This window comes from Pimephales promelas, chromosome 6, assembly GCF_988280905.1.
Source record: "Pimephales promelas chromosome 6, fPimPro1.hap1.1, whole genome shotgun sequence".
Taxonomy (NCBI): domain Eukaryota; kingdom Metazoa; phylum Chordata; class Actinopteri; order Cypriniformes; family Leuciscidae; genus Pimephales; species Pimephales promelas.
This window is the reverse complement of record NC_142774.1, coordinates 34,338,344-34,351,631: the sequence shown is the minus strand read 5'-3', so window position 1 is coordinate 34,351,631 and position 13,288 is coordinate 34,338,344. Positions and strand designations below refer to the sequence as shown.

At 35.9% G+C, this 13,288-nt stretch overlaps 2 protein-coding genes across 4 annotated transcripts; one reads left to right on the top strand and one right to left on the bottom strand.

Annotated features, from left to right (window-relative positions):
- The first annotated feature begins 2,927 nt into the window (after positions 1-2,927).
- spink4 (serine peptidase inhibitor, Kazal type 4) lies at positions 2,928-3,740 on the top strand. Of its 2 annotated transcripts, none has more exons than XM_039670149.2 (4): positions 2,928-3,032; positions 3,270-3,301; positions 3,427-3,539; positions 3,632-3,740. In XM_039670149.2, exons 1-4 carry the CDS (start codon positions 2,987-2,989, stop codon positions 3,675-3,677), a joined length of 237 nt encoding a protein of 78 aa, XP_039526083.1. In that variant the 5' UTR covers positions 2,928-2,986; the 3' UTR covers positions 3,678-3,740. The 2 variants fall into 2 exon arrangements, with proteins under 2 accessions (XP_039526083.1, XP_039526082.1); XM_039670148.2 differs by having other exon boundaries at positions 2,936-3,044.
- A 990-nt stretch (positions 3,741-4,730) lies between these two features.
- b4galt1 (beta-1,4-galactosyltransferase 1) lies at positions 4,731-12,321 on the bottom strand. 2 transcript variants are annotated; one of them, XM_089132471.1, is made up of 6 exons: positions 11,859-12,318; positions 10,962-11,197; positions 7,988-8,175; positions 6,829-6,951; positions 6,157-6,261; positions 4,731-5,871 (listed from the first exon to the last, which is right to left on the bottom strand). In XM_089132471.1, the coding sequence occupies exons 1-6, from the start codon at positions 12,139-12,141 to the stop codon at positions 5,742-5,744; spliced, it is 1,065 nt and encodes a 354-aa protein (XP_088988597.1). In that variant the 5' UTR covers positions 12,142-12,318; the 3' UTR covers positions 4,731-5,741. The 2 variants fall into 2 exon arrangements, with proteins under 2 accessions (XP_088988597.1, XP_088988598.1); XM_089132472.1 differs by lacking the exon at positions 4,731-5,871 and having other exon boundaries at positions 6,230-6,315; positions 11,859-12,321.
- Positions 12,322-13,288: the final 967 nt, after the last annotated feature.

The following is a 13,288-nucleotide window of genomic DNA, read 5'->3' as shown; positions in this document are numbered from 1 at the left end:
AGGCAAGACAGAAAGAGCTTTTGATTGAATCAGCAGTGATTGAAGCTAGTTTTGATGCTGATTATAATTGATTCTTGTAAAGAAAGTACTGTCAGGAAGTGATCAGATTAGGCTATGAGTAATAGCTGTATTGAAGTAGTTTAACCTATACTAGAAAAAAAAGTTTGATGAGACAAACTTTAAGTTGGCTTGAGTAAGCCGGACCAGAGAGTTTAAAGAAGTTTAAAGTAGTTTGACTTTTATAGATGGATTAGTTAGAAAGAAAGAAAACAATTGGTTAGAAAGAAAGGGAAAGATTAGGTAAAGATAGATAAATAATTTATAGATAGAAAGATTAGTTTCAATGAATGAAAGGTTAGTTAGAAAGAAAGAAAGATTAGTTAGAAAGAAAAAATAGTTATAGAAAGAAATACACAAAAGAAAAAAATTACTGGAGGGGTTTTGACTGACTGAGTTTTCTGACTTTAGGACCCAGAGAAACAGCTCATTTGTTCCATAGAGCTATAAGGCCAATCAGTGTCATGAAATTATTTTCCACAAGAGGTCAGCAAAGCCTCTCAATGTAAGATATTTATGTCATGGTTCTTAGCTTCACTGGACCCTCCTTGTCTCATGACTTTGTTATTGTGCGTGTGTGTATGGGCGTGGTCATGATCACTACCGCTGATCAGTACTGTCAGCTTCATCTCATTATCTGCGCCAGCTGCTGCTGATCAGCGGTGCTGATATATACTTCTTGTCTTTATCAGATCGTTGTGGTATGTTTCCTGGTTAGTTCCTGTTCCATTGATGTTCCCATGTTCTCTGTTTCCAGTTGAATGTATCGTGTTGTGCCTTTGTTGTCTGTGACCTGGGGCACGCCCATAGAAACATGCACAATAACAAAGTCACAAGACAAGGGGGGTCCAGTGAAGATATGAACCGTGACTTTACCCTCCCTCCCATAATGCCTCCAGACATTCCCAGACACCCTTACCTGTCGATTGTAATCATCGATAAGGGAGTGATCCAGGATGTCCCTAGCTGATACCCAACTTCTCTCCTCCAGACCGTAATCTTCCCAGTTCACCAGATTCTTAAATCGGCGTCCCCTCTGCCTTGAGTACAGAAAGCGATTTACCGAATATGTGGGTTCCCCATCAACTAGTCGCGGCGGGGGAGGAACCGGGACACATGAAAGGCGGTATGAATTATCCTGTATGAAGGAGGAAGTTTGGGAGCTAAATTTGGGAGCTAAATTATTAGAAACGGAGCGGAGAGGAATGTTCTTAGTAGAAAGCCACACTTTTTGACCCACGATGTATACGGGAGGCTTCGACCGGTGGCGATCGGCCTTAGCCTTGGTGCCCGCCCCCACCAGGAGCAGAGTCTCATGGGATGTGTGGTGACACGTCTGGATGATGTCGTGGGCGGAGGGCATCGCGAGTTCGGATTCCAGACTAGGAAAAATGGGTGCCTGGTAACCTAAGCTACACTCAAACGGAGATAGGTCTGTAGATGACACTGGTAACGAGTTATACTCAACCACAGAGAGTTGCTGACTGCAGGATGAAGAATTCTTTGACACCAAACTTCGCAACACTATCTCTCCAAATCCTGGTTGGCTCTCCTGGTTTGGCCATTGCTCTATGGATGGAACCCAGAGTTTCAATTCTGAGTTAACTTTTGCTGCAAAGTTTCGGTAAACCATTTCGACTGCAAAGCGCTTCGAACTTCAAAAGACTTTCATCCATCCACCAACACACCACGTGATTGGCCGCCCAGAGACATCTATACAGGCACGGGGAGACCACCAAACAATGAAACAGGGAAACACCCTTTTATGCCTACAAAAGGGAATCCCCAAAGCAACGCAAGGACAAGCAAGTAGCACTCCAGACTCTTAACTGAACTGGTGCATTGAGATAAAATTGAACGAAACAAACTTTAAGTTGGCTTGAGAGAGTTTGGATTAGAAAGTTTAAAGGTCAAATTAGTTAAATATTAAAGTAGGTTAAAGTTTAGGTTTAGCAGTTTAAATTAGTTTAAAGTTTACAGAAGTTTTAATGCAGTTTAAAGTTTCAGTAGTTTAAAGTTTAAAATAGTTTAAAGTTTGCTAGGGTGTTCTAAGGTATTTTGTGTGGTTGCTAGGGTGTTCTGGGTGGGTGGTTGCTAGGGTGTTGATAGGCGGTTGCTAGGGTATTTGGGGTGGGTAGCTATTCAGTTGCAAGCGTGTTGCTAGGGCGCAAATACTTACCTAATCTCTATTATTATGTAGCTATTCACAGCTAGCACATTATGTACTTGTTTAACATGCAATACACATGCATGAAGTTCTAAACAAGAAGGGCCTTATAAAAAAATATATAGTTGGAGCACAGAAAACCACCCAAAAGCAGCAGCCTACACTGCCTAGTTTAGTTTAATAATTTGCATAGTTATTATTGTTTTTTGGTGTTCAGATTCTATACGTTTTTCCAAATGTTATTTAATAAAAATACTTGTATTTTTTCCTCTCAAAATCTATTTTTCATCCCAAGCCCCGCCCCGTGATAGAATAGCGATACGAATCGAATCGTGGGTCAAAAATCGTGATACGAACCGAATCGTGGGTTTGGTGTATCGTTACAGCCCTAGTAGCTAGCATGATGCTAACATTATTAGCATGTAACTAGCATGATTAGCATGTTGTTTTATGACTAGCATGTTGCTAGCATGCTTGCACAATTAACATGTTGTTAGCATCATGCTAGCATGTTTTTAGCAAGAAGCTAGTATGATTAGCATGTAGTTTAACATGCGCGAAAACTGAACTAGAAGGAGTAGAAAAAGATCACAGTTCTCGCGCATGCGTCATGGAAATCTGTAATAAAGTGAACTATCCCTTTAAACTGTCTTATCTCTAGTAGAGTGGGTCTGTGCATGTGTGTTCAAGTGTTGTAATTCCCACACTTCATTGTCGTCATATAAAGTCATGTGAGTACTATAGGGCTCATTCTTTGTCAATATGTCTATAGTGCTTCTGTTCGGCTTGCTTCTGCTGATCCCTTCAGGTACATATTTGGGTGCGTCAACATAAAGCCTATGATGAGTGTCAAATTTAATCAATTGATTCTAATTATCTGAAGTCTTTGTTAATTATAGTACAGTTTGTAACAAACTAAGGCTGCAAAATAGGTGTTTACATCACAACAATGTTGCTCTGCATTACTTAAACATTACAAGAACAGGAACATGTTTAACCTCTTCGGTCAGAAATGCAATATGTAAAGTAATTAAAACTGTTTCAGGGGCGCAAGGAGCAACTGGCTCAGCCCGAAAGGTAGGGAGGATTTTTTCTTTACCTTGTAAATGTGTAACTATTGTTTTCATTGAACTTTTCGTGGTTAAAACTATTGTAATGCAGTGGTTTAATTAGTCTGACGCACGTGGATGTGTGTTTTGTAGCCTGTGTGCGCTGAGATGGCGGAGATCCTGGCTTGTCCTATGAACCTCGCGCCTGTGTGCGGCAGTGACGGAAACACCTATGGCAACGAGTGCTTGCTGTGTGTGGAAAGACTGTAGGTCATGTTCACAGACATACACACAAACAATTAGAGTAGATTATATATATATTTTATAAAATGATTACATTTTTTGTGTCCTTTTTTAGGAGAACCAAATCAGAAATTTTAATCACACGTGATGGAGACTGTTAATCTCCTGCAGAGCACACAGGATCATGAAGATTCATGGTCAAAATAAAGCATCTGAAATATGTATTTCTTTATTTCTTCTTCAACCCTTTATGTCCCAACAACTGGCCTTATGCTCTAGGACCACCAGAGTTCTTTTAAATCACGGCTATTCAATTATATTTTATGATAAAGTTTTGAATTAGATTTTTTTTTCTTTTACATTAATTTACACATACTAATAATATATATTAAAATATCTCTATTTTTCTCTTCATTATCTTACATTTTCTACAGTTTTAGTTAAATTAGTTTTAGTCATTTCCTAAATAAACAACAATGAAAAATGTTGGCAACTAGGTGAAATAAAATAAGTTTAATAAGTAAAGAAGCACACGAAACAGGCATTTTTCTCAGTTCTCGCTATGAGAAGTGCCGTTGACGTAAGCTCCAGCGGCCAGTAGGGCGTCTATGTATTTATTATTTCTAGGTTTACAACCGTAACGTTAAACACAAGTACTCCAAAAACAATTCCTGCATGGTGTCCCTTTAAAGCCACATAAAGATGAAATGCCACACCGTGTTGTTTGGTTCATGTATGTGAAATGAGGGCAGCATTATTATTTATATTCAGATTTCTGAAATTGTTCTTTTTGAGCTACAGCTATTTTTGATCAGTCTGTTTGATTAATATTAATCAATTGATATAAATCTTTGTTGATTATACTACAGTCTGTAACAACCTAAGGCTGTGGGTGTGTAAAATAGGAGTTAAGTCACTACAATGTTGCTCTGCATTTCGTAAAAATGACTTGAGATAAAAAAAATGCAGTATGTAAACATGTTTTATTGTTTCAGGGTTGCAAGAATGAACCCAGAAGGTAGGGCAGATTATTTTTAGTACCTTGTAAATGTGTAACTAGTGTAACTTATATTCAGCAAGACGCATTAAAAGTGACAGTAGACCGGTATATTAAAAGATTTCTATTTTTAAATAAATGCTGTTCTTTTGAACTTTTTATTCATCAAAGTACCCTGAATATTTTTTAAACAAAAACAGCACAGATGATTTCAACATTGATAATAATAAGAAAAGTTTATTGAGCACCAAATCAGCATATTAGAACGGTTTCTGAATGACCATGTGACACTGAAGACTGCCGTAATGATGCTAAAAAATCACCTTTGCCATCACAGGAATAAATAAAAATGTTCAAATACAATAAAATAGAAAACAATTCAATTTTTTACCAAATAAATGCATCCTTGGTGAGCATAAGAGACTTCTTTCCAAAACATAAAAAAAATCTTACCGACCCCAAAACTTTGTACATAGTCTAACTCTATATTTTCCCATCAGCAGTGTTAGCACTTGCCTTTTCAGTTCTCTTTCATAGTTCATAGCTATTTTTCCCCCTAATCATATCAGTAACAAATAACAGGACCCACTGGCCTAGTGTGAAATATTTCTCATTGTCTAAGGCGTACACAACACTCAACCTCCACCAATCAAAATGATGTTCTATTTGGAAAATAACACTTTACAAGAGTGTCCGTTATCTATATGATATTGTAAAACAATAGAACAAAACAATACCAATGTATTGAATAATTTTGTTCATACTTAATCCTTCAGTACTTAGCATGATAACATGAAATGTAAAGTTAGACTCAAACTATCAATGCATATTTACTACCAAAATATGTCACAAGTATACGAAAAGCTCTGTAAGGGGGTTTGAATGGAGTGTGCAGGTTTGTGTTATAGGCAAACACTTGACCTGCATCTTTGAATGGAAGATTTATGGAAGACTAATTTAAAGACAGACATATATTAAATATAAACATAGACATTTATATGCATATGAGGCACACGGGTGAGTCTAATTTCACCCAGGTTTGTTAATCTTTCACTAAGAATATTTTATTTTCAAACTTAGTTTTCCAACAATGCTTTCTTTTACAAAAGAAGAAGACTTTTTTCACTTGGTTTGAACCGATTCGGTGTAAAGTTCGATAAAATTCGATATCAGTGCAATCTAAAAATCCCTGAAGAGTTGCAGCGAGACAGGTTTCTTCTGAGGGTTTTCATGGTTTGCCGATGTCCACGGTGATTTTGGTGTAGAGTTGGTCTTTCTCTATATTTATCACTTTGTATTTGAGCGATTTAATGCCATCCGTGTGCATTGTCTGTTTTGTGTGAGCAATTTTCTTAAATCTATAATACAGAGATACGGCTTTAGAAAGTCATTCAATCTGTCTTGTATTCATGCATGTCTACACTCTTAAAAATAAAGGTTGCCTACAGCAATGTCATAGAAGAATCATTTTGGGTTCCCCAAAGAAACTTGTTATTAGTATGAGGAACATTTAAAAATAACCTTTTTGTGCATTGGAAACGTTCCATGAATTTTAAAGGTTCCTCATAAAACCATTAGTGCCTACCAATACCTTTATTTTTAAGAGTGTACGTACTACGTAATGTATGAGTGAAAGAGATTACCTCTGTGGGTTTGCCTCATTTTTCTTGTCTCTTGAGTGACGAATCATTCTGCATTTACCGATGTCTCCACTTGGTCTTGATATTTTCATTCCTTGAAACGTCATCCTTCAAAGAGAATAGCCCTTATTAAAACTCGGCACAGACTCCTTTACATGCAATCTACATGAAATCACATCATTATTATCATATGGCACAATGTGAGTGGCCTCTGCTGATCCTGCAGCCAATGGGATTGCTTGCTCAACATAAAATAGTCATTATTATTAGAGTTCCTCTGAAACCCTTCAGCTCAGTCTGTGTATCTATTATCAGTAGCAAGTCTATACTTGTTTTTAAATAGTGTTCATTCATTGGCCAGAGGAGAACTGGCCCCTCGACTGAGCCCAAGAACAGAAGAAACATTGAATCATTGAATCAATCATTGAATCATTTTCCTGTTATCACTGTAAAGCTGCTTTGAAACAATCTGTATCGTATAAAGTGCTACATAAATAAAGGTGACTTGACTTTGCAAGTCCAAATACATTAACATTGCCATATTCAATAACAGGCTAAAACTATTCTGATGGTTGTCATTATAAAAAACAAGCATCTTGCATGTTTGTCTAAATGATCTTGTACATAATAGGACAGAATTTGTAATTAATAGTAACAGTTCGATATTTTCCTCACCTGTTAAAGATGTCATCGTCTTCTCCTCCCCAGCCCCAATAGTTATTAGGAAAGCCATTAATCTTTTGAAACTGCTGTTTACTCATTGCTGATACACCCCCAAAATACTGTTTATATGGCAACCTGTATTCAAACAAAAACAACTGATGCATGAAAAATTTAATAATATAATCAATATATACAAAATAACCACATTCTGAGACCATATGAAGTTTGTTCAAGTGATAACTTCCTATTTATGAGTTTGGATGTCATAATTAAGGCTCGTTCACACCAAGGACGATAAAGGTAAACGCTAAGGATAACGTTAAAGGTGCTATATGTAACTTTTCTTCTAAAATGAATCTTCAGCATCAATACTTCAGTCTTCAGTATCAGATGATCCTTCAGAAAACACTTGGTGCCCAAGAAATATTTCTTATTTTTATCAAAACTGAAAACAGTTGTGCTGCTTAATATTTTTGTGGAAACAATGATACATAGGCTACTGTTCAAGATTAGGCCTATTTGATGATTAGAAAGTTCAAAAGGACAGCATTTATTTGAAATATAAATCTTATAATAACTTTTGATCAATGTAAATATAATAAATATTATATCACAAACATAGAACCAAAGCAAAATAGTGTTATAGCAACATAACAACATGTGGCATTTCATCTTTGTGTGGCTTTATATTCAAAGATTCATTTATTATTTTCTTGTTCTTGGTTAATCTGTTTCAGCTTCTATTGTTCATGACTCTAGTATGGCAGTATTAATTCATATTACAGTTTCAGTTGTTCCCAGCTCTTTATCAGCTTCCTTATATGAAGGATTGTCTTGGGTTGACTGTTTACTTTAACACACCCGGTTCATCCGGTATAGTGTTGGTATAACCACGTCACAGGTTATAGCTGCATTGTGATCAAATACTTTATTCAAATGATGCAGGAACAACGTTCATGAAAATACAATATTAGCCATCTTCATTCTAACATAACAGGTTATTTCATTTATGTAAACGTTGAATATGCGACCTGCGTTTGACTTTAAGGTCATTTGATTTTAGGTAAATAGATTTTTGAGGGACTGTTTTTTTAAAGGCAACTAAAACTTTCAGACGCTTGTGTCACTTAACAAATGTTACATATCCTTCTAAGGTAAAGCTTCATCTTACCTAAAACCAAATTTGTCCATGGACACAGAGAGGTGACGCGGCTGGCTGGAGCACTTGTAGGTGTTGCGGTCGTCCATAGGAATGATGTCTACATCACTGAAGATGAAACAGTCATAATCATACTCCTTTAGGGACTCTGCGTAACCCACGTTGAGCAGTTTCGCCCTGTTGAATGTGTCCTGTCCTTCCTAAACATGCAGGATATAGCAAGGTCACATTAAATGTCATAAAACACAACTTAATTTTGGGCAGGAATGTAAAGATCACATGTAAACTGTCCATTGGTTTTATGCAAAACATTTTGCTTTAACATTGATTAGACCTTAATGACTACAGCTAAACGCAAGTACCAAACTTGAAATGCAAATAACTTTGTCGGCGGATCTCTGTAAATTACTCTTGCGCCCCTAGGGCTGTGAAACGATTAAATGCGATTAATCGCCTCCAAAATAAAAGTTTGTGTTTACGTAATATATGTACGTGTAGTGTGTATAATTATTTTGTATATATAACACACACATGCATACATATTTAAGAAATATTTTCATGTATATACTTTATATATATTTATACAAAATTAATATTATACATAACTATAAATATTTGATATATTAAATAACACATTTTTTGTAAATAAATACATGCATATGTGTATATATATACAAAATAATTATACATTCTATTGTACTACATACTATTGTATTGGAACCTAAATATTCTGTGGAGGGAAAAGAACGCTGTGTGTCGGGTTGAAAAATAGGAATGATACATTCTTTTTTTGAAGTCGATTCCGGTGTACAAAGTCGATCACGCTGGGTGCAAGAAAGGGCCTAAAGTCTGCATGACATTTTGCATGCTGATTTTCTTGTGAAGAAGGTGAACAGAGCATGAAAATGAGGCTAAAACGACAAGAAAAAACAAAACAAAATAGAGGAGGTAGCTATGTACTGATGTACTGAGCCATGTATTTGGTGAAAGGTTAAAAATGACCATTTTAAATTATTTTCAGAATCTCTTTGATCAAATAAATGCAGCCTTGGTAAGCATAATAGACATTAAAACGTGTCACTGACCACAACATTTGGAAGAGTAGTGTTTATTTCAGAGCCCATATTGACCATTTTTAACATAGCAGTAGTCTGAGATGCTGTCCGTGTTGGTTTAACCGTTTATGTTCCCCGGGGTCCACTAGAGGTCCTCTTCCCCCACGGTGTCATTCACATTAGGAACTGCATTTCCCACAGTTCTTGTCTGCTCTCATCACGGTTCATTACACCCAGTTGTTCCCCATCATAATTGTTAGTTCTGTGTGTATAAATACCCTGCCTGTTTAGTGTTTGTTACGGAGTCCTTGTTGTATGTTACACTGAGGTCTGGTTGCGCTTGTTTTGGATTGTTTTGTATACACTTTGACCTTTAGCATGCCTGGATTTACGTTTTTACAAATAAATGCATTTGGATCCTAACCTTTTGTAAGTGTGTGTCGTGACAGATGCCTTTCAGACCCAATCCAGCACCAAAGATCCAAAGTTCAGCTTTAAAATTTACTTATAAATACATAAAAGTATCAACACCCAAAAAAACAGGTGTTACATGTTCTACATGTTAGTGTTCAGATGTTGCATTTCTCGTTTTCCCTTTCGTTGTTATTGTGTAGCAAATTTCAAAGCAGTCAAATGTGAAAGATCTTGTCTATGCAAAGCCATTTCACCACATTTCCATACTTCAAGGTCACCTGAAGAAAAGTCTAACCTGCAAAAGTATGTCTGTCTATCTATCTAACAATGAATGAATCTATTGCAGGTTTGTGTGGTTTGATTAGGTGTGGATTTTAGCTCATTTGATTGATTTGTGTGCAAACCACAGATTTCTTGTCCACTCAGCTGCTGTCATCTGAGTAAGATGGAGTAGGGCTGGGCGATATATCGAATATGTACGATGTATCGTTATATTTTTTGAAACGATATGGAATGAGGCAATACCGTTTATATCGATACAGTAGTTTGATATGAGCACATCTGAAAAATAGCGGAGGTTGCAGTGTGAGCTGCTGCAGTGAAAGTAGCTAGGCTACGTAGTACAATTTGTCCTAAACATGACACAAGCTTATATTAATTGCGTCAAAATCACTTTGATATAGTTAACAAGTTTAAGGCAGCTTGCCGCCCTGTCAAATGCTCTGACAGACACTGTTGCTGACTGACAAGATATACTTGCGCTGTTTAATGCGTTTGAGATGTGGTGCTTTCCTCAGTGCTCAACTTACATTTCACAGTTATATTCTCCATCTGTAAAGGTTAGAAAGTAAAGCAAATATGTCCATTTCACAACAAATATGTCCATGTCAGAAGAGGACGAGCTTCTGCAAGTGAATCTCCGCTAAAATTCATGCTTCCTTGAACGAGCGCCGGCGCGCGCATGCGCGTGAATAGTACTACGTAGTACGCAATAATTCTGACTAAAATAAACATATTGCTAAAATATTTGTTGTTGGAGAAAATAAATGTGCCATATGTGGAATTTTAAACCTACAAGTATATATTTTTAATGAAAGTGAAAGTGATTATAATGGGGTAATCAAATGCAGGCTAATATAATTAGTTTGTGCTTTTGTTTTTGTTTTTATTTTCATTTTTAGTTTAGCTTTTAGTCAATATAAAAACAAAAGCTTTTTGCACATAATATATTGCATAGCCTATATTATATTTGTTTCCATATCCTTCAATATCAACATTGCTTGTAGGATATCATTGGGCCGAATGTGAATATATTCGGCCCAATGATATAAATATAAATATATATATATATATATTTTAAATATAAAGATTTTCTTTATCTAAATAGAAAACGTCGAAAGTACCGAGATATATATCGTATATCGCCATTTGACCAAAAAATATCGAGATATGATTTTTTGGCCATATCGCCCAGCCCTAAGATGGAGTAGTAAATAAATAGGTTGTTAGTGCTGTACCTGTTCTATGACATAAATCCCATAATCAAGCTGCTGTCTCTGTAGGATGGGATGTATGTAGTGGAGCCAGTATTTCAGGTGTTCATCTCTGTTTCTGAATGGGATGATTAATGCCACTTTTTGCAGAGCCAAACAGTCGCTGGGTTTATACCTGCCGCCCATCACCAGCTGTGGATTTTCTTTACGTACCACATCCAAATCCACTTTCTCTGAAAATTCAACTCGCATTGGACCCACTGAAATAGGAACGGAAAGAGGGAGAGCACATAAGAAGTGGGGGTCAATAGGTTTGCACACATGAAAGAGGAAGACCCATTTTAAGCAACAACAGTTTACTTCTTGTTTCAATCAGGCTGTTTTTATTTCCCTGTCTCTTTTTCTCTTTGTCACTCACAATATTTTTTTTCCGTCTATCTTTTTTACTGATAAGACTTAAGTTCAATCCTTTTAAGTTCAATTTTAAGTTAGCCTCAAAAGCTCGATGTGTAGCTGACTAATTGAACGCCATTTCAGGATGAAACTGTTCAATCTTTCTCTTCTGGAAAAAGCCACCAAAATATTGATATATTTTATTAGTGCAGTGAAGGAGTTATAACTCCTTCACTACACATATTTTCGTTAAATCTGATTCTTTCTAGAATAAAAATATCCCTACAACTAAAACCACCTAGCATATTTCGTCTATGATGTAGCTATGTATGGGCTATAATAAATAAAATATAAACATTTTGACTTAAAATGTTTTTTTAAACACATACAATTCTAAATAATCCTATTCTGAAAAAATATATATTCATTTGTGTAAAATGTGTGTCAACTAGTCCCTATCAACAAACAAACTGAGCAATATGAACAAATAGTAGCCTAGTAAATCATTTAAAGTTTACGAAAACTTACCCAAAAGTGGTGACGTCTCAGGACACGATTCTAGTACAGTAACGTTATAGCTCAGTTTATTTACTACTGTTCCATTGTCATATTGGGTGACAATTCTGTGAGTTTGTGAAGTAACAATAACTAAAGTAGAGTCTGATGGCATTTGCCGGTAATTCGTAAATTTTGTAGGTGACTCTGTTAAATATAAAAACAGTGCAACGATGATGTGAACCCCGCAGAGACACACGAGCACGACGCATGATTTACCCAAGAAACCCACATTCAGCAGCACAGACTCCGGCATTCTCACTGAATAATGGGAGACGGCGAAGAATACAGGTTATAAGTCGTTCATCGGATGATCAGCAAAATCCTATTCATGAAACTTTTTATGATATTGATCGCGTCTGACCACTGTTAATCGTTGTGTTTCAGGCATTGGTAATGTCTGGGAAAGCGCAGATCCATTGGAGTGGCAGCGGTGGGGTGGGCGTTTCTAGTGCCTGTAGAAACTTACACCCACACACATTCATAGTGAATGTGTAGTTAAACATAATATAATGAACAAATAATATAATTTATAATAAAGTATAATAAAAAAAATTGGTCTAGATATCAAATAAACATTTACAATAATACATGTACCCCCCCACCAGCTCTTTATAAAAAAGGCGCTTGAAACAAATAACCTTTTTACTTATAGCTACAAATACCCACACAGGTGTGCTACAGCACCACGAGTATTTCATATAAATGTTTCACTAACGTTTGACAAGCTGAAAGTGTCAAAAGAAAACTCTGACCAAACCTCTTCTTCTTTTTTTTTTTTTTTTGCTAAATGTTTTAAGTGTGCCGTTCTATTTTGTTATGTAATGCAATAACTCACATACACTTTTAGGCTAGGGGTTTTTAAGAGGGTCTTTTTATCTTGTCACTGTATGAAAATATGTTAATCAATGTTAATCAAACAGACAAATAATAAAAATACTGTAAAAAGGGCTTCTTTCAGAAACTTACAAAAAAAAAAAACTTTAAAAAAGGCGCCCCCTTGTGTTTATTTCCGTGATCAGCAGCATATCCCGCTATAACGTTATTTCTAGATTATAGTTTGTTTAGTTATTTTTATTTTTTTGTGTTATGAATGATGTAACAATATTAACTAACTTAATTCGGATTTATAATTCTGTGCATGATTTCTCAAATAATTTGTCACGACATAATTAATTTAATGTACTTTTACAATATTTTAAAGATTGGTAACATTACTAAGAACTTTAGATAACAGTTAATGCATGACAATGAGCAATGTGGTTGTTACAGTATTTATTAATCTTTTTTAACGTTGGTTAATAAAAATACTGTTCAGTCAGTTAGTTCATTACTCTGGTTCAGCTCAGGCAAAGCCCGTCTATTAGATTCTCTGTCTCATGTCAATGAATTCAAATACCGCA

Bases quoted from the DNA above. Each gene is read 5' to 3' on its own strand.
- spink4 (XM_039670148.2), top strand. From the start codon at position 2,987: ATGTCTATAGTGCTTCTGTTCGGCTTGCTTCTGCTGATCCCTTCAGGT. The intron at 3,045-3,269 runs GTGCGTCAACAT...AAACTGTTTCAG, and splicing joins CCCTTCAGGTACATATTTGG to GGGCGCAAGGAGCAACTGGC. The intron at 3,302-3,426 runs GTAGGGAGGATT...TGTGTTTTGTAG, and splicing joins CAACTGGCTCAGCCCGAAAG to CCTGTGTGCGCTGAGATGGC.
- b4galt1 (XM_089132471.1), bottom strand. From the start codon at position 12,141: ATGCCGGAGTCTGTGCTGCTGAATGTGGGTTTCTTGGGTAAATCATGC. The intron at 8,176-10,961 runs GTACAGCACTAA...CTGCATGTTTAG, and splicing joins GGATTTATGTCATAGAACAG to GAAGGACAGGACACATTCAA. The intron at 6,262-6,828 runs GTGAGGAAAATA...TTCTCTTTGAAG, and splicing joins GACGATGACATCTTTAACAG to GATGACGTTTCAAGGAATGA.